Below are 19,759 nucleotides of genomic sequence, written 5' to 3'. Positions count from 1 at the left end.
TGACCTAATCAAAAGCGACGATTTCGAGTCGTCCAATATTGACAGCGATGGACGATCACACATGTGAAGAAAGCATGGCAGAAGAAAGTTTGGCATGCCAATTTTACATGTCAACTTGACAATTTACACATGAAACAAATAGGGTTTTCAGTTTGCCTACGTGCATATTATCACATGAGACCGTCTGAAACTGACAAGTAACATTATGGCGATATCCTCACGTATCATAAACAAGTGAATCACAATGCAATGTCCACCTACATACATATTTATATCACTCGGAAGTGCTTTCCGTCCCCTGCATGAACTCATTGTGATTTTGTTGCGCATCAAAGGGAACTTCATTTAGAGTTGAAGCTACAAAGATGGATGTTTCTGCTGAAAGTTGTGTTCTACGATATTTACTAACTAATAAGGTGTTGGAATGGCTCGAATAATTTGTGACGAGGGCCCTATAACTGAACTCGAGGATGATCTTTTCGAACTGGAAAGTGCACCTTTCTTCGGTTGGCCGTCTAAGGTTGATGGGGTACCTGGGTGGTAAAAGCTCGTTAGTTTACCAAGAGCATGAACTGGGTTCATGCAACTCCTAGCAGCCAAACTAAACTTGAGAGCTTGGATACCCCATCGACTGAGCGAATCCTCATTTTCTACCTATACCCTACCCAATTGCAGGTTGTTACAACCACTTCATAAGAGTATGAATGGACAGACTTCGTGCTGGCCGATTATTATTACTTTTTTTTTTTTTTTTCGGATCCTTGGCATATAAAATTCAATACAATGTATTTGGTAACGGAGAGAGTCTTAGAAATTTGTCCAATGACTTATTGAACACCAAATCTAAAAATTCTCCAAGAGTCGAAATAAATAAATCGAAAGATGGACGACGGTCGTCGAAAATAGTGACAAATATTTAATAAATTTATTCACTGCGATATATTGCTACAAGCCATACTTTTTTTTCTGCCGTTAGTTTCTGGCAAACCTAATCCTTTAACGGAGAGACAAAGATAAGTAAACTAGAAAGAAAGATCTTTTTTTATAGGTATTTTATAATGTTAGACGTTAATCTGCAGGGTGATCCATTCGATACGGAGTGTATACCTAAGGAGCACTTGTTCATCGCTCTTGGCCACTCGGAAACACAATAGAGGCCTATACTGAGAGTCAACCATCCAATGTTTATCGTCTGCTATTTCACCAAAATTATTGACTTTTTTCATATACTAAAATGTCACATCATCACACAAAATTGCGTATGTATATGTAGATGTGTACGTTTGAATCAGCACTATCAAATGTTACATTTTAAAGACGTTTATTCGTTTTTTTTTTAGAATTTGACCCATTATATTCAACGTTATTAATATTGCGCAACATAGTAATAACGTCAAGATGTCTGCTGATGTTTCTTAATTTTATTGATTTCGTAAATGCTGCTCTCCTTGTTTGACATTGTACATTAACTTTTTTCTTAAGACAATTTATTCGATGGGTATGGGCTCCGAATAGTAATAAAGACTGTGATTATAATCGACTAGCTGTTTCTAGTATAAAGGAGTATCGTGACGTATGAGATGATACCTTCGTCTAAAGCAATCTTCAAGTCTTTCTTCGAATAATCCGTTGTAGCGCAGTGATGCTCTATGGTTAATTACGGCAATATTGTGACTAAAGTAAGTACACTATGCAAGAACAAAATGGAGAGCGTGCCATAGCGATCAGATTTTTTCTATTGTCGGTTATTTTTACCGTACGAGAATAGATAAAGTTATTAGGATACCGTCGTCAGAATTGATTATTTGAGAGCGACACTTCTAGAAATCCGTATGATAGACCTCCTTACTGGTCTTCTTCTAGTGCTTGTGGTGTTACCTATATTTCGGTATCGACCACTATGAATTGATAAAATTAATGAAACAGCGTTAGCCAGCGGCTCACGGACATAACTGAGCTGCCGGGATCAGTCGTTAGCCAATTTGTTGAAGTTACATTGAAAGCAACCTTGGTGAAGCCTCGCGGTCCTGTACAATGCTAACAACGGTAGCTGTACGTAATCATTAACACTCGTTTATTATACGCCTAGAAGCATCAGAAAACCAGTTTCGGATGACTAATCGTATAGTCCGCAGTTACTTCGCATGTAGGACAAACTTGAGGACGGTAAATGAGAGCCTTTTTCTATTTGATATTCATTGTATGTTCGATATATATATATATATATATATATATATATATATAGATATATTGACATGACTTTAAAGGTAGCCGTGAGGATACAACGTGAGTATCTGTAGGTTAATGGCAAATGAAGGTATATGTAGGTCTGGAAAGTCGCACGCGGCTAGCTATGGAACGATGTTAATATTGTCGATAAATTATTATTATTAGCTAATTAGCTTATTACTATTTATTATAGGATTATTAATATTTATTAATTAATTAGTTCTCGATTCATCAATTTCAAATCACTATTTGCAGAGGAAAATGAAGACCTCAGTCGCTCCTCTTCACTTTAACAGATAACAATCATTAGTATTTTTAGTAGTGAGAGCCTCGGTAATTAGCTGAAATTTATTAGGGATTACAGTGGTTTTTCAAACGACATTTTTTTTTTATAGCGTTATTGAAAACTCTCTAATTGCACCGTGTCCGAGGCTTTTAAGCTACAATAATTACCCTTTAAGGGCATCTTAATAAGAAAACTATGTCAATTCCAATAATTATAGAGTATTAACGAATGTTTCCTCATTAGCGTTTCATTACGTTACGTTACTCTCTTCTTGGTGATACGTTTCTGCCTCGATTCTCGGTGCCATCTTCAAGCTCTTCAGGGATGCTGTTCTTTGGTGAACGAGAAGCCTTTGCTATGTTCGCAACGTCTAACCGATCTAGGGGCCCCGACTGTTTCTTAGCATTGCCGAACCACTTTTGCACGGCACTTTGTACACCAGGACTAAGTTGCTCGAACAACGCCGCAAAGCTTCCGTCGATAACCTGTAAATCCGTGAACAAGATTAACAATAGTTAAGTTTGATTATGTCTTCCACTATTTATGGAACAACATGTTTACCCGAAACACAGCGATAAAACTAAGGTGTCCTCTATACACAGAACCGGAAACTACTTATGCTCGTGTGTCGACCGAGGCGTGTACATTGGAAGTTGATGCAGCAGACCATTATTAACGTGATCATTACGTAAAACGCTATCAAAGATGTCGGTGTGAACCTTCGGTGTCATTGGAGTATTGGCCAATAGCAACGATGATCCGAATTCTGGTGCCTGTTCCTTAATATTTGCTAGCTTAATCCTCGGTTTCGAGCCAGCCAAGACAGTGTCAGCCGTTGCCTTTATCAGTTTCCAGTCGGAATGAATATCTTCCTCGGTCGTTCGAGTCGAAGTTACCGTAAAACGTATAACGTATATTCCTTTTAGTGATGCCGGCACGCAGTGGATACGCCCTGAAGAGTTCAGCTTCTTCAGCAACCTCTCCGTAAGGATGTTTGCACCACGGAGTCTGAGAGAAAGCAACAGGCAAGTTGAAACTGACAATATTTCTATTGTTACCTGTACCGGATCTATACACTCGTATCTAAAGAAATTGATATTTTAACACAGTTTAACAATGCATCAATCCCTGTGGATGGAATCCGTAAGTTGTTGAAGGCCATAGTTCTCTTGTATTTCTCCTAAGGAAGTCGACAAAACTTGCCAGAAAATTAGTTTAACGAGGTTTGATAGTACTATGGTTTGGCATTAACGCTAAACGACCATAAGGAAGATGAATTACCTGAATACGACCATACCAAGGTGCCGCTTCGCGGGTATCTCAAACCTTTGATCAGACATAACCAGCGATTCGAATAACTCAGCTAAATGAACTCCCCTCCGGACGTGGCTTTGTAAACCCGTAACACCATGAAGACGAATCACGAACCATAATTTCAGGCTACGAAAGCGTCGTGACAGTGGTATCTGCCAATGCTGCGCAATGAAAACAATCCGCGAGAGGATCTGTCAGTTGCAAACTAATGGCTATACGTTTACGCGTGATGTACATATATATACACTTCTGATGCTACAGATGTAAGCCACCATAGATACCCAAGATTTGCGCACCATGTAATCCACGGCCAGACCAGTGTTTTCGTGCTGCAGATAGAGAGGATCCACGTTGAAGGTGCGATGAAGGGCGCGAGAATTTTGAACCCTTCCGAGGAGATCACACAAAATATGGCTAACATTATACCTGACACTGATATAGCCAAGAAATCAGTGCTCATCTTCGAGGTTCGACTATGAGGCCAAAGTTTTCTGTTTCAATTAGATTATGACTATCAGAAAATTAAAAAAAAAAAACATCATTTTGAGAATGCATTTTTGATCATGAAATTAGCTGCAGTCAATAAAAAAACTAAAATTTTGAATCTAATTGTTATGAATTGTTATTTTGAAATTTCCCTATCATCTCACAGGTTGACATTAATCGTTACTGCAGCCCACCTATACCTTGTACATATTGTGGTTGGTTAAATGAAAAGAAGTCTTCACTTGTACCAGCAAGTGGCATTTTTTTTACCTAAACAGAATCTAAGATGAGATATTGCGAACTCCTTCCGTCTGACTGTTTTTTTTTACAGCACATCAACTATAGCGATCTTCAAGTATTATCCTAAGTATGTCACGGTCGTCCCATTAGCTAGGTTGGTTACTGAACATAATTTCGAACAGAAATCAACGCTGACATTTAGATCAGTAGGTAGGTTAATTACATGCCACGGGAGGGAGACGCTTACCACATCGCCGTACAGTCGAAATGGACCATCATCCACTTGGACGGATTGAACGCGAACGTATTAGCCATGTCCACACCTCGGAGCCACTCGCGAAACTCAGGACAAATGAAAGCTGTTCCTGCATACGCAGCGTCCACATGAAGCCAGACGCCATTATCTCGACCTGTCCTCCGATACGGGTGCCACCAGCCCACAGTCAATAAACAAAGGTGCGTTTAATAATCGAAGCAGCTTTACTATAATAACATCTCGGGCTCTATTATTGATTAGCGGTGCTTTATGTTGAAAACTAAACATTTGATAAAAATTATGTCTTGATTAATTCAGCATAACTGCATTCAATGATCGTAGGGCTTCCTGCGATCATAAGTTGCCGACGGCGTGAGAAAGATGCATTGCTTTATGGGATAATTTTGTCTTACAAATATGTCCGACAATTTCGAGATCGTCGAACGAACATGAACCCGTTGTGCCGAGTGTGGCGCAGACGAAAAACGGAAGAAGGCCAGCAGCTCGATCCTGCAATATCATTTCCTGAAGGACGGAGCCGCGCATCGCATATTCTTCGTCACACTCTACGTAGCGCATCTTTACTAAACCTGTGACGAATATTAAAAAAAGACCGGTCAGGGTTATGTTAAACAGTTATAATCCGTCACAATGCGACTGTCATCGTATGCTATCACAATCGTTTCGGGTGACCTCGTTCGCGTCCCATGCCCATTTCCCATTACACAAGAGCTAAGTACGATTAATTAAGCCAATAGGGACATTACGTTCACACTTATATATTGTTTAAAATTAGACACTTAAATAAATAAAAATAGTTTGCCTTCTGATTCTACATCGAATAGATTGAATACATATAGGGAGAGAAGTAGGCCTACGATCCGATATGGGGTATTAAAAAGCATACATACATTGTCTTAATAATTTCTTATTTGATTTTTTAATAATATTATTTGACATTAATAATAAGCTAGAGGATTATAACGGGTCAGATGGACAGGACAAGACGTTTGTAAGCACAAATATTTATGTATTGCAACTGGTGAATCAGATCTTTGGTCATTTAGGACAGCTAGTGATTGCTCGTCCTACCCTATATATATATATATATATACAGTTCTTACTTTTAAAAATATTAACTGTCATCAAATGTAAATCGTTATAAAATATAAATTTATTTAGAAGCACAATGTCGAAAAATCAGTGATAACAATAAGTTTCTGTAGCACCATTGGACGATTTATAGTTGTTCACGCGATGGGGCATAATAAGTGTAAAAGCGCAATATAATAAGTTTCATTGAAATAAAAGTAGATAAACAAACTTTTTTTTTTTACAATTTACAAAGCAGAGTTTATCTTTCCAACAGATTGTGTAGACAATAGATCGTCGCACCTTCACGCAGTGTTTCTTGCTGGGGCCATTGGAATTACTTTCTATGAAATGATTATTTATGGACCCTTTTTTATGACGCTGTGCATATCGCTTCTTGCCTAGCAGTTAGGACCCATGCGTGTGCGTCCTACTCTAACTTACCTATAAATCCGGCTTTTTCGACGGACGAATGCGCCTGATCCGAACAATAGGCCACTAATCGACGCATCACTTGCCAGTCCTCAACAGGCTGTGCGGATCCTAAGCCACGCAATTTTTCGGCTCGGATCATTTCAGTGCGGGCCGCCAATAAAGAACAAAGGGTGGCCTCGCTTGCGGTCGTCTGAAAATAGCGCTCTAGGTTCAGTCATGATGGCCAGCTTCGAAATCACTTAGCTTGAGACCGATATGCTTTTTACACCGATACATTATTTCTTTTGTTTTTACTGAGTTCCAGAGAGTCAACCCACACACAATCTCTTGGTGTCTCGAAGGGACAGCAAAACGAGGCACAGTAGAAAGTTCCTTTTTAAATGTTTGCTTTTAAAATACGTTCGCTAGTCTTGTGTGACCACGCCTAAAATAAAGGTGCACACACCCCTCTCTCTGTATATATATATGCCTATTTTTCTATAATAACAATAATCTCATGATTTCGCTTCTCAACGTTTAACTCACCTGTATCACTCCACCCCCTCCGCCGCCCGTCGAGTGGAGAAAACAGTCAGGAAGGCCCAACATTTTAGCTAGCCAGTCCATGACGATCACCTCTAGTTCGGTGACAGCAGGTGATGATGCCCAGGTAAAGCCTAGGCAATTGAAGCCATTGGCGAGCATGTCGCCTAACAGTGAGGCGGGACTGTTCAACGCCGGGAAATAGGCATGCATGTGTGGGCTTTGCCAATGGGTTAACTACATGTAACAAACGAAAGTGGGATTATATTATGCTGAAAGTACATTGAGCTAGCATGTAACTACTATTGGGCCGGCGTATTTGAAATGTGACAAATACGTTACAGGTCCATGATAGTGAAAAAGTGCTATTCTCGCAGGAGGAAAACTCTTCGCGCGCTCTCCTCATAGAACAAGCTGGCACGAACAAAACGGGTAGATAGACATATATAGTCTTTGAATAATTATGTATTTTCCTTAACCGCAATGATTCTTCAAATAATCTAAATTCGAACTTTACACTCACGCCGGGAATGATCACGTTGTAGATATCTTCTACAATGCTGTCCCACTCTTCGGGATGATCAGGGGCATCCGGTGGTACCAAGGCGAGCATGTAACCAGGCTTTACATCGGGAAACACCCGCCTTTCTCCGACGGTTTCGAGGTAGCCCGCAATTATGTCAACCATCTCTTTCGCTTAGAGTTCAAGGGATAATAGTCATCGACGGTATGATAAGTAGACAAAAGAAAATTATTCAGATCGCCACCTACCAAACAGAACCTCAATACTCGTTAGGTCTCACACACAGTTATAGAAATGGCATCTCTGCTCTCTTTTCTGCTTTAAATTGTGTTTTCTAGCTAACACAAGTTTTAAATGAACGGGCTTCCTTTAATGGAACTTCTAAACACCATAACAATTCTTTAGGTTATCAAGTTGTATGTGTTCATGTAATCTTACGAGTTCATGTCCTTATCATTCACATAATATTGGCATTGAACGTATACATTCGGAGTCTAGCTACGAGACAATGAATGAATAACCCACCTCTCTTACGGTACTCCTTGAGGTCCATCGCGTAGCGAAGTTGGCGGCCGACTGAGATCCTGTTCCGTGCGTACGATGTTAACTCTGATCATGATGGCGAAGTCCCCGAAGAGTCGCAGTTCGAAGCGCAAGCCTGAAGTTCTGCCGTCCTTTCCATATTTCACATTGTGCTAGGCTTTCCTACACAGGTATGTGACCCCCGGAAATGTTTATTGCCCTCGGCATCCTTGTAAACGCCTACAATATAAATTTAATCAGGTTAACATGCGTTGTCTGCTTGATATTGCAATACGGAGAATGGCATATGTCTACAACTGCAATCCTGGCTAACCGCTGTAACTGGTAAATGTCCTCACAGAGCGAATATCTGGCTCCGACCACGGACCAGCCCTTTTGCGTTGAGACGAAGGCGTGTGGCATTAATGTGTGTTGAGTGACGAGGCGACTCCTGGGAGAAAAGGATCACCTTACCAGTAGCTAGCAATGGATCCTTTCTACCATGGCTAGTCTATCCGTACTGCCACTTTTCACCTTTATTCCGTCGTATTCGTTTCTATTTTCAGTCTATCTATAACATAGGTTCACATAGATGTTTCGCTTTTGATCTGAAAGCTAAGGACAGATATTTTTGGCCTTCAACTTCAACACACGGCCATGTTTTGTGTGTACTCGAATATTGTATCAAATCCAAATTAGCAGACGATTTTTTACTCGTTGCTTTTGTCCAGTACCGATCACAGGGATCACCACAGACTCTGATTCAGCATTAGCGTAACTGTCTTTGCCAAAAACGATCAGGATGACCATTTATAAAAATAATGGGTTCTCATATGAGCAATGATTTCGAATAGGCAGTGTATCCTTCGTTACAATAAATGCAAGTCCGGGTAGAAAGTTTGACATTTTATAAGATAACATCTGTTAGATGTATTTTTAGGCTTTTCAAACCTAGTTGAATTTAACAATGCCCACTTTGTTTTCAAAAGTGTTAATTTCAGTTTCAACAAAGGTGCGTTTTGATTGGACAGGTATCTAACTATAAGCGCAAACAGCATAGAAAAATTAACGATTCTAGAGGAAATGTCGATGAAGTCGTACACATGTCTTCGTGCTTTGTTAGCTTACTATAAAAACTACTACTATTCGACCAGACTCAGAGAAGCCTGCACTGCAACCAGTATTTTTATATTTGAACAAATAACGGCCATTTTGGTGACGTTAAATAGAAAAGACACAAGTTAACTTCAAAGCCTAATACAGAATAAGGGCCTAGATTTATGACAACGTAATTTCTATAAAAGTCGTTGTCCAATGCAGCCAATAGAGAAGCAGGTCTAAACGTAGTTGTAACTGAAATTACTCAGTTTACGACGTTTACACGTAACGGAATGGTTCTAGTATGGTACTCTCACCTAAGGACAATAGCACGCAAGCAAAACAGGCAAAAAGCAGGGAAGTGCCGCTCTGAATCGTTAGCTACCTCTGACATATTTGTACCGTAAATCAGTCATTTGTTTGACACAAAGTTACAGAACCCGTGACGCATATAACAGATGCAGATTGCTGGAAAGTTATAATGATAGCGTGACAAGTCGATCTGTGTATATTTTCTTGTCTGCTATCCATTGCGGTTAAAATCATTCATATATGGCCGAATCCTTCGGTGCTGCCATCGGAATTGCTTTTTCTCCTTTTCAATGCCATTCTCTCATCTGATCCTTTTCTGATGGGGGACACAGATCGGCCCACGTCCTATTTGTGGCGAAGTTGAGTATCAGGGGTGCCATTTATTGATACAAATTACACAAATTCTCATTCTAGAGTACATCAGACGTGTTTCCATATGTCTTGTAGCCAGTTGATGGGAAAACCATCTTTTGCCTTTCTTCTTGTTCAGCGTTTTCATTACAACAAAACGTGCTTCAGGGACTCCCGTATTTTTATACACATTAATACAATATATGCGTATTTTTCCAGAGGATTTTTTAGGTGTTAAGAGACCTTGCCCCAACCTATATGTTGTGTAAAAAAAAAATTCAGTATTTTCACAGCCATCCTTTTTGCTTTGACATTGATCAAATGTGACAAATATTGAGTAATACGGGTATTACCGACGATTATGGTTATAGAAAAGAGCATGAATAAAAGACCTTATTAGACAGAAACCGTTTCCTTGTTCAGCACAACCTTTTTTGCCACGTGATGGCGCAGTAATTCAGTTTATTTTTTCTGTTGTTCTCACCTCCCTCTCCCACTGGTGGCGACAAATGTTCTTATGAACTGGCCGGGCTTTCCGAACGGTCAAGGGCGTTCCGCGCAACAAAGGCCGGTCCGCTTGAAACTTTCGGTAATTTTCTGATTAATTCGGTGTAAAAGTAAATCTGTAACACAATGCTTCAGAGCAGAAAACACTATATAACCTCAATCGTAAGGCCTACATATATATATATATATATATATATATATACATGTGTAAGAGCGCTACATTTTTGTATAGAGGTGATTAATGTGGATGAAAAGGACAAGGGAACTATTACGGTACCCACATCCGTTACGATCATGAGTAGCGATATTATAAAGATCACGGAGAGCACAGCGATCATGAGAAATATTAGCAGAGTCAACAATACTAGCAGGCCGAGATTACAGCGTACGCTAATGCCGAGAATTTTCGTGGCCGACATTTTCAGTGGTAATGTCGACTGTTTGAATTTGATGCGCGCAAAAAGGCGAACGAAAAGAGACAGGATGCCATCAATGGATCCATATTACGACTATGCCATATCAAGCCCAGTTACGAGTAGGATATCTAAGGCAAACACTGGCACTAGGACAAAAGTAAAATCGATGAGGCGTGTTTTAAAATCGAAGATGCATTACGTTGCACAGACATCGGTGCAATTGGCGTAAGCTTTTACAGTTCAACTTTTACCTGTGGTGTCTTTTTCGGCCAACTGTGATCAAACTTGTCGTAGTTGATACAGATGGATACTGTTAGTTGCATGGTGCCAACATCTATATACAAACGCCTCTTTCTGAATGTGATAAACCAATTGCTTCAGTGGGGGTGCTAGCAGATTGTGTAGAAGATGTATTTCTTAGAATATCCTAAACGGAATGTGCTGTATCACCCAAAATCTACCCTAGTCAGACTTGTGTTGAAATCAGTAGGGTTATTTTGTAGTTTGCTATATCTGAGCATCTTGGGGCCGAATCGTGTTTGCCCACGCAAGCTTTTCATGTTCGCATGATTTCTAGTACTACGGGCGGAGATCGCGAAAATACCCGCTATACTAGTTAGATACCTTCGATTACATTGACTGATGTCGAATTTGTCTCCCGGAGATGACCACGTCCCTAGCAGAAATTTTCTATGGGGTCTGTCGCATCTTTGAATCTAGTGGACCCGATGACGTTGGATCAGAAAGACTAACGCAAAATAGACGAAGGCGACAGCAAAATTATACCAAAGCAGATTTATTAAAGGTATGTTATACATCGATTCGGTGTATTTTGTGCTTATCATATAAGCGCGTAGCAGTTTTTGAATACATCGATAAACACAAATGTGAACCCGGTTTTGCTAAACCCGTTTACGCCACAAGAAAAGCGATACATGACTGCTTTCACTATCTGCTTGGCTTCACCGGCTGTTCGCCAAGAAGGGCGCGTTAGGGCACCGTTAGTGTGAAACTTCATCTCTTTGCCAGAATACTCAGTGAGCTCCTGGGCTGGGTGAGCGACAAACGAGAAAAGCCACGCTTCAATCTGTCTAATACATTCGGCGTGGATCAACTAATTCCCGGGGACGAGTAATAGGGCAGTGCTCAACGGCAGCACCGGCCGTTAAAATCGGCAAATTTGTTCATTTTGTATGTAATATAGAAGAGAGGGCCCACTGAGGTAAAGAAGCAGTTTTGACATGACTCTTGGCTCATAATGCAGTTGAGAGCGCAGCTTGTTTACCACATAATTTTAGTTACTATAAAACACAACGATTTGCTTTTATGATATGAAGAACAGTCAAGTCTGTTCCGCCGTAGTTTCACCCCATCAAAGTCCAATTCACCTTACAAGTGTATAGGGGGTCACTAAAATACATTTTACCTCATTAACACATCTTGAAAACATTATACCATAAAGAAAACAATTATTAAAGCCTGAAAGCTATTATTAGGGTGCATTTTTAGATAACAGCGCAATTCTTATTAACTCTATTAGTCTAGCATGTTATGAGTGACTTTCAGAGTGTTTTTGGTCTGTTAATTCCATTTACTGCGAGCTTCTGAAGTAAGTTCTTCTTACGACAGTATCTATTAAGCTCATGTCGACCTTAGAGCTTCTCTCCGAAATTAGAAAAATACGCGACTACATTGGCCAGGCTCTTTTAGCCTTCAGCCTATTAGGTCGCTAGCTGACATTTATGAGCACAAAAAAGCGGATCGTCCCATCGCGTTACCACGCTCAATAATTCCGTTTTCCCTTAGCTTCGACATGCATGACGGCATCAAATTCATACGAAAAAACTCATTCCAAACATGCTCAAATACCTTGACGTGACTGCTACCTGTGGATGCACAGGTTTTGAAGGGCATCTTAAAACACGGTCTTGTTAAACAGACGTTCGTGAATAACAGACGCTAGCGCTAAGGAGCTGCTGTATATAGCATAACGTACTGGTAGAAACATGAGCGTAGTTTTATCTAGATAGCAATTTTGGCGAAAAATTGCTAAACACCATAACTGAAACGCGGTTTTTTTGTTTCTGTAGCAGGCAATGGCTCGACTTGCAAACAACCTAAAGATGTGGATCCGGGGGATCATAAGCTCTGTTAGACGCAAAATCGGAAGGCTAAAGACAAAAAAAAGACGCAGTATTATTGACACAGCATGTCGTGTATGTAATAGTCTGCAGACTCAGGTTAACAACTCCTCGAAACACAGCCTCCAAGCATAGCGGGCCATCTATAAAGAAAGCAATGTAGATATACGCAACATCTGTGTATATGTTAATAAGATACATAAAAATTTATCTAAAAATCTGTCTACTGCGCTAAAAATTTCTAAATTTCTAGGCATCAAAATTTCGCTGGTCCGAGATTCGCGTGCTGTTTTGTCTCTACAGTTTACTTACTTGGTTTTTATGCGTTTTTGTTAGAAGGTTATCTTATATATTTAACGTACTCTCTTGCCTTACCTCGTGTATACACCGGTTAACTATTTTATCCGTTTTATCGGTTTTTATAGCTTTCTTATTATGGCACTTTCCTTATTATGGATATTATTTTTCTATAAACCGGTCCTCGAAGTAACCTTTTTTAGACATCGTATCAAAAACTCGTTCCACTTAAAACTTGACTAAGGAGGGGATCTCAGTAGACTTCAATGCACTTCCTCCAACATACGTATTAAACAGTATGGCATCCAATGAAGTAACCAGTAATTTTAGTAATGATTTTTTCTTAAATTCCATATACTTCTTCCTCATTCCCTTGGTTATTTCTGATAACAATTTTTGCCAACGTTGATGTTTCGAGCCAGCATGATGGCAAGCTTGTTAGGTAACGGCTGACGCATTTAGCCATTAGCCATCTAGATTACGCTGCCCTTTATGACAAACTTTGAGGATTTGTCAGCGAATAATCTAAGCAACGAAAAAAAAAAATCATTCGAAGCATTGACTTTTCTACTTGGTCCTATTTTAATGCAGGATTAAAGCGTGTCTCTGCACCAACTCGAACCTAGGCCATCCATGCGTTCCTCCAGCTTGTAGGGCTACATGATATCACTGCAACAGTACGATGATAAAATAGATTGATAGTAATTAAAGCTCTGCAGTAATCTGAACGTAACTTTAGCCCTTAATGTCCTGGTAAGAAATAACTAAAGTTGATCACTCTTAAAACTTTAGTTATGATCCCGTCTGTGTAACTTGGTCCCGTTTGTGTACTACATGTTACATATGACCATTTGAATTTTAGAAAAAAGGTTGATGCATCATGAATTAGGTTCAAAAAGGAGCTGACACTGTGACCTAAATACAAGAATCAAGTATACAATTTACGTACCTTGATTATTTTCCAATGTGATAACGTCGCCCGCCATATGTTCCAGTGCAACAATTACCGTAACAAAATTTATTAAACATAATTTTCTCTAACATCGGTTGCTTCAACCATCGAACATTTTGCCTTGTCTACTGCTCTGATTACCTTTTCTACGAAGTGGATGCGACTACTCCCTGTCATCACTGCAGGTGCTGCATCACTGGGTTGATTTTAATGTGATTTTCGAATAGCCAAGCATTTAGTTCTTGAGCCTGTAAGGCCGAGTATGGAGTGTCCTAAAAACAGAAGGAGAGAGCGTAAAGTTAGGAGGCGAGTACGTTCTTTCAGCTGGACACTTCATGAACAGAGTCGAGATGGCGAGGAGGCGTATGAGGAAGTAGCATGGCCGAGAATGAAAAAACAGAAAATGGAACAGCACATTCACGATACGAGTCCTCTACAGCCTCAGATTTCAAAAGCAGTCAAGATTCTTGGGTGCAAGAAGTGGCCCTAATGATTCGAGGCAATTAGGACTGAGAGCGAAATCATCTAGGTTTGACATGATTTGAACGTGATCAAAACGGGATTTAAAATAAAAATCTGGAAAAATAATGTCGCACGCCCTGGTGAAGCAGAGTTTATAATGCTTCGCGAACGAAAAAAATCGATTAGGAAGGAGAAGAACGAAATTAGCTAATTCAAAGTTAATGGTTTCTACATTAAAATAAACATATCGAGCTTCAGGTTCACTGTATTTGTCTCTTTGTTTCAGATTACTGGCTCCGGCACGAAACGAAGTACGTCCTACAACATTGGTATATAGTTTAACAATATTAGAATAATATGATCTTTTTCGTAGCCATATATGATTTTTTTTTAATAGCATATACGACACCCATAAGTTACTTTAGTAAATAATAAACAAGTTAATAAATAAATACAACAGTTATTAGAACGGTTAATACAAACCGGCTCTCAATTTTTTCATCCCTGAAAACTTGACTTCTATCAAAATAAGGTTGACAGAGATTTGTATTGGTTATCTAATTGTTCGTACGATTGAAGTCGGCGAGATAATTAGGTATTCGATCTATTCCATTTTAGTTAGTGCGTATCCTGCATAAATCGTTTTCTAGTACTACTCTGTTGATATTACCCAGTAGCCTAATCGGCAATTTATTAATGTTCGAGACACCTTTCGAATCTCATCACAGAACGTATAAGGGTACTCTAGTCCAGCATCAGTTACTACAGACCTAGATGAAACCGTCGTGCGGAATCATACAAAAAACAATACATGCAATAAAGTCTATTTACAAAATACGCCAGTACTAGCGGGCACGATTTTCTTTTACATTCCGCACATGAGCGGCTCGATACAAAGTGTACCAACGTCGAAAAGGAGCAATCAATAGACAATAGTATGGTAAGGATCGGGTTTAAATCTACACATCTGCAACACGATGAGCACCAAATGACTTCCTATGAGTCCTACAGCATGAATCTATGATAAAAAAAAGCCACCCATACGTACTTAAAAAGGATTATATTGGAGCAGGTATTTATAACATACAGCAGTGCGAAACGTGTGTTCTAAACCATCGTCGCAAATAACTCTTGAAAGAGTGAATAGGACAACGGCTTAGTTGTAAACGAGTGGCGAGACAGTTGGTTAGCTATTCAAGAATCTTTCGCTAAGAAGCCGACGACGACGACGACGACGATGATGATTTTGTTCACCTACCCTATATATATATATGCATTTACATTTTTTTTTGTGCGTTTCGAGCTCTAGATACGTAGTTTACCTTAGACTCCATCACTCCAATGCTCCATCACGAAACGTGCCTACGTCCGGGACCACTTCTTTCGTTCTTAAGATCAGTAAACAAACATGCCATCGCTGCATCATTCTCATTGGGCCACAAGTCGTTATCATATCCTTTTATAGGAATTTTATTAAAAACGGAGCTGCTTTTCGTAGACCTTTAGTTCTTATTGACACAGGTGTATTTCTCCATTTCATCAGAATCACTGAGAAACAGCAACGATGAGTGTAGATTAGTGAACAAAACGCACTTCTTTCTCTTGGCACACAGAGAAAAAAGCTTTATATCAATGAAAAAAAAAGATCGATCGATCACTTCAGCAAATGACTCCTGTTCTTTTATCCTGCAGATCCTATTGTAGTCACGATGGACATATCATTTCGTAACGCGGAGTCGTCTCAATATACGCTCGCCCTAATCTTCTACAACAAACGCAGACAGACCGTATCGATAAGCTTTGCATTGGAAACAATTTGTCATCTGCAAATAGTTCGAGTCTTGTCATAAATATATGTATTTCAGGTGTTTAAATGCTATCTGACAAAGGTGAATAAATGAGTTGGATTCACATCATAACCCGTAGTTAAGTTTCTAAGCTTTAAATATTACTATGGAGCTTTCGTAATAAGATAATTAATCCACTCAGTGTTCTGTCTGACAGTGAGCGATCCAAAAATTCGAATTGTGAACTATACTTTTTATTATAATGCCCTCTCCTTTGCTACCAGCTACTGCTGCCAACAGCTGCCCCAGTTCGAGCGGCTGTCAGTGCGTGTTTATTTTCAGTTTTTGGGGCTTTTCTGCTTACAGAAGCCTGCCGCAAAGCTCATGATGAACTTTGGCGGTGAACCCGATTTTGTGACACAGGTTGACCATGTTCTTTGTTTTTGGAACAGTCGCTGCCGTCATTTTACAGTGAATGTGCAAATTTTTTTTTTTAGTATAGCCACACACTTCTAAAGCTGTAGGAACCGAACACGGCCGCAGCTGGATCACCGTGCCAACCCCCTATTTAAGACATAACTACTCTAGAACAGAGCACAGAATAGAAGCACACTTACTGCAAGCGACATGCGGCAACTCAAAACTACTAGTGGCCATTGCAGCTTGTTGCTAGCAGCCATTGCAATCATTATCATCAATGTGCACTCTTCAAGAGTTCGTGAGGACCTTGCCAAGCAAAGTGAAAATAATGTTCTGGCTAAAGGTGTTACCGATGTTCATCGAAAATCTCAAAAACAAACCGATGAACCTATTGGGGCAGACCCTTTCCTTGTACAGGTAGCAGGTCTGCAGTATAAAGATGAGATGGAGGTAGCCGAAACGGGATATGGTCAAAGAGGTCATGAAGGACATGGACAGTACGGAAGACACGGGGGCCATCGCCATGAACATGGCAGCCATAAACACTATGGAGACCATCATGGTGGGGAGCATCACGGACACCATGGTGGTGATCAGCACTACGGCGGAAGACACCACGGAGGCTATTACGAGGGTCAACACAGGGATCACAGGCAGCACGACTCCTACGGAGGTCATGGAGGCAGAAATAGCCACTGGAATCAACATCACAAACACCATCGGGATCGCGGATGGGGTCACGAACGTAAATGGGGCTGGGACCGACACCATAGCGAGCACGGTGACCGTGGATATCACGGAGAACATCATGGACATCATCGACAACACGACAGTGAAGGCCACCATGGGGGCCACCATGGACGCCATTACGGAGGCGAACACCACGGAGACCATCGTCATTATGGTGGATATGGCGGAAAACATCACGGGGGCCAATATGGCGATCACGGCCATCACGTACATGGAGAAAAGCATTATGGCCAATATGGAAAACACGGGCATCATAGATACTACTAAACCTATCGTGGGTAATATAAAATGAAAAAGGATTGGAGGCTATAATATAGTGTTAATGAATGTAGAAATTAATGAAGTGCCTAGAAGAAATATCGAAGAAGAGCTAGCGCTTATTAATGCAAGTTTATAACATTACACAGGCTGACAGTTGCCATGCCTAGCCTGTACCACTGCCCGAGACCCGACAAGAGGCTGAGAAACATGACGTGCTGAATTGTCCACACAAACAAGACTGTCGTAAGTGCGTATGGCCACGGCCATACCCTGAAGAGATTCTTTAGGTCAGAACCTGAGACTCATGCCTTTACACGGTCAAATTCTTTTACTACTATATGAAGCAACAAAAAGTTTACCTACGTATTACTTGCTTGTACTGTGAGGCTCATAAAATGAAGATAGAAGACAGTAAACGGTAGACAATTTTATTTTTTCCAATAAAAAGAGTCTATTCTTTCGACCTGTAAATGTTACTCAGCTTGGGTAGAAAAGTGCAATATTGCCTATCCACGTGTAGACATACTACTCTATACATTGTTGGATATAAAATTTTCAAAATTTCATTAAAAAATATAGATGTTACATATTAAATATTTTTAATTCATCTTGCCTGAGAAGCCTACAAAATTATTCTATAGAAGTGTTGATACTTGGTACTTCACAGCCCGTATCATAATTGTACGAACTTTGGTTCTGTTGATTAGAACAGAACAAGTTCCTTTTCCTAACTGATTTTGCCCAATAGTCATGAGCAATTCGTTTATCATTTCAATGTTTACTTTCCTTTTCAAGTCGTTACTACCCATGCAACTTTGCAAATGGCTACCCGATCATCTCCTCGGCCTGTCTTCCTCCCATATTGGTTAGCCGCAATCTGAAATCTTTTTATACCGCCCGCGCCAGAACCTATTCTTTGGCTTTTGTACACTTGTTGTGTAACTGAGTGTAGAAAAATGCAAAGCCTTTTTTGCCTTTGCCAACAGATAGTTTTTGTCAATTAAACCACCAGTTAGTTAGCATAATAACATATAACTCGCATTCTATGAAAAAAATTGTGTGAAACTATCTTTAGTCCGAAATAGGCTATCTATAGACCTCGACTTTATGTACGTGCAAACATGCCACGCATCGTGTACCTAAGTGCTTTTATACTAACTCTGAAATATACACGCAGATCAATAAAGAATGGCGGTTTCGCATCAAGATTGTTAACATTTGAAACTTAGGGGTGAGACGAATGTACTCGGACGGTTGCATTCGTTAGGGATCGGCTGCAGAAAGTGTCGAACTACACACACACAGACTAGCATCAGCGAAAATGGTCCTAACATCGGCAGAAAGGTTACGGTCAGAATAAACAGAGCAGTAGGACTGTCAGTCGGTTGTCATTGCGTTTCAGAGGGATTGGAACTTCCTAGCAAGAACTGACCGACAGCGTAAACTGTAAGGAGGGGAGGCACACGGGTAACACAAGTGTTAAAACGCGAACCAGTTGTACACCGAATCCTATGCACTCCCGTTACCGTTACTATATAAAAACGGGGTGCCGCTTGATTAAGTTGGCTACTTCTACCTGTAAGACGCCTAAAAAATTAATGATAGAAAAAATATTTCCTCTAGATGTTGCGTAGATAATATAATTTAGTCTCACTATAGTTATAATTTGTTGTTTACAAAAACTATATTATAAGCGGTAAGTGCCTTAGGAGTTAAGGATAATAAAAGCTAACAACCAATTATCATTTTCCTGTCCCTTATGGAGCGACCTAATACTCGTAAGAATACTTAAGAACTATTTTTTTTACAGATAAAATACTGTCTAATCCATCATATGCAGTTACACTTTTAAAAATTCCGCCAAAAAAAACTTACCTAGTTTTGTTTGCGCTTTCTCGTTAAATGACAGTCTACAGCTAAACTTCCACATTAAACATCTCAACTTATGCAAGTCTTATGAACTTTGTCAAACTAAGCAATATGGCTTTTTCGTCAACCGACGCGTATGGAACGTCCCAGGGAAATAAGGTGTCGTCGTAGTTGATTATATGTATATATATATAGAGAGAGGGAGAGAGAGAGAGAGAGAAAGAGAGAGGG

General features: G+C 40.0%; 2 protein-coding genes across 3 annotated transcripts; one reads left to right on the top strand and one right to left on the bottom strand.

Annotated features, from left to right (window-relative positions):
* Positions 1-2,539: 2,539 nt before the first annotated feature.
* On the bottom strand, positions 2,540-8,048 carry LOC111249401 (histidine decarboxylase-like). Of its 2 annotated transcripts, XM_022803224.2 has the most exons (10): positions 7,909-8,048; positions 7,384-7,556; positions 6,864-7,097; positions 6,348-6,528; positions 5,225-5,401; positions 4,803-4,965; positions 4,126-4,216; positions 3,797-3,990; positions 3,235-3,523; positions 2,540-3,000 (listed from the first exon to the last, which is right to left on the bottom strand). In XM_022803224.2, exons 1-10 carry the CDS (start codon positions 7,934-7,936, stop codon positions 2,776-2,778), a joined length of 1,755 nt encoding a protein of 584 aa, XP_022658959.1. In that variant the 5' UTR covers positions 7,937-8,048; the 3' UTR covers positions 2,540-2,775. The 2 variants fall into 2 exon arrangements, with proteins under 2 accessions (XP_022658959.1, XP_086843605.1); XM_086987479.1 differs by lacking the exon at positions 3,235-3,523.
* Positions 8,049-16,855: 8,807 nt separating this feature from the next.
* On the top strand, positions 16,856-18,058 carry LOC111249092 (uncharacterized). The gene has a single exon (XM_022802454.2). It carries the CDS (start codon positions 16,856-16,858, stop codon positions 17,663-17,665), a length of 810 nt encoding a protein of 269 aa, XP_022658189.1. The 3' UTR covers positions 17,666-18,058.
* The last annotated feature ends 1,701 nt before the right edge of the window (positions 18,059-19,759 follow it).

This window comes from Varroa destructor, unplaced genomic scaffold (genome assembly GCF_002443255.2).
Source record: "Varroa destructor unplaced genomic scaffold, Vdes_3.0 BEIS01000004.1, whole genome shotgun sequence".
Lineage (NCBI taxonomy): Eukaryota > Metazoa > Arthropoda > Arachnida > Mesostigmata > Varroidae > Varroa > Varroa destructor.
This window is presented reverse-complemented; position numbering and strand designations above follow the sequence as displayed.

What these genes read in the sequence shown, in the direction of transcription:
- LOC111249092 (XM_022802454.2), top strand. Translation starts at nt 16,856, where the DNA reads ATGCGGCAACTCAAAACTACTAGTGGCCATTGCAGCTTGTTGCTAGCA.
- LOC111249401 (XM_022803224.2), bottom strand. Translation starts at nt 7,936, where the DNA reads ATGGACCTCAAGGAGTACCGTAAGAGAG. An exon ending in GTCTGGCCGTGGATTACATG is followed by an intron (nt 3,991 to 4,125) that starts GTGCGCAAATCT and finishes TTCATTGCGCAG; the next exon opens with CATTGGCAGATACCACTGTC. An exon ending in ATACTCCAATGACACCGAAG is followed by an intron (nt 3,001 to 3,234) that starts GTTCACACCGAC and finishes ACGGATTTACAG; the next exon opens with GTTATCGACGGAAGCTTTGC.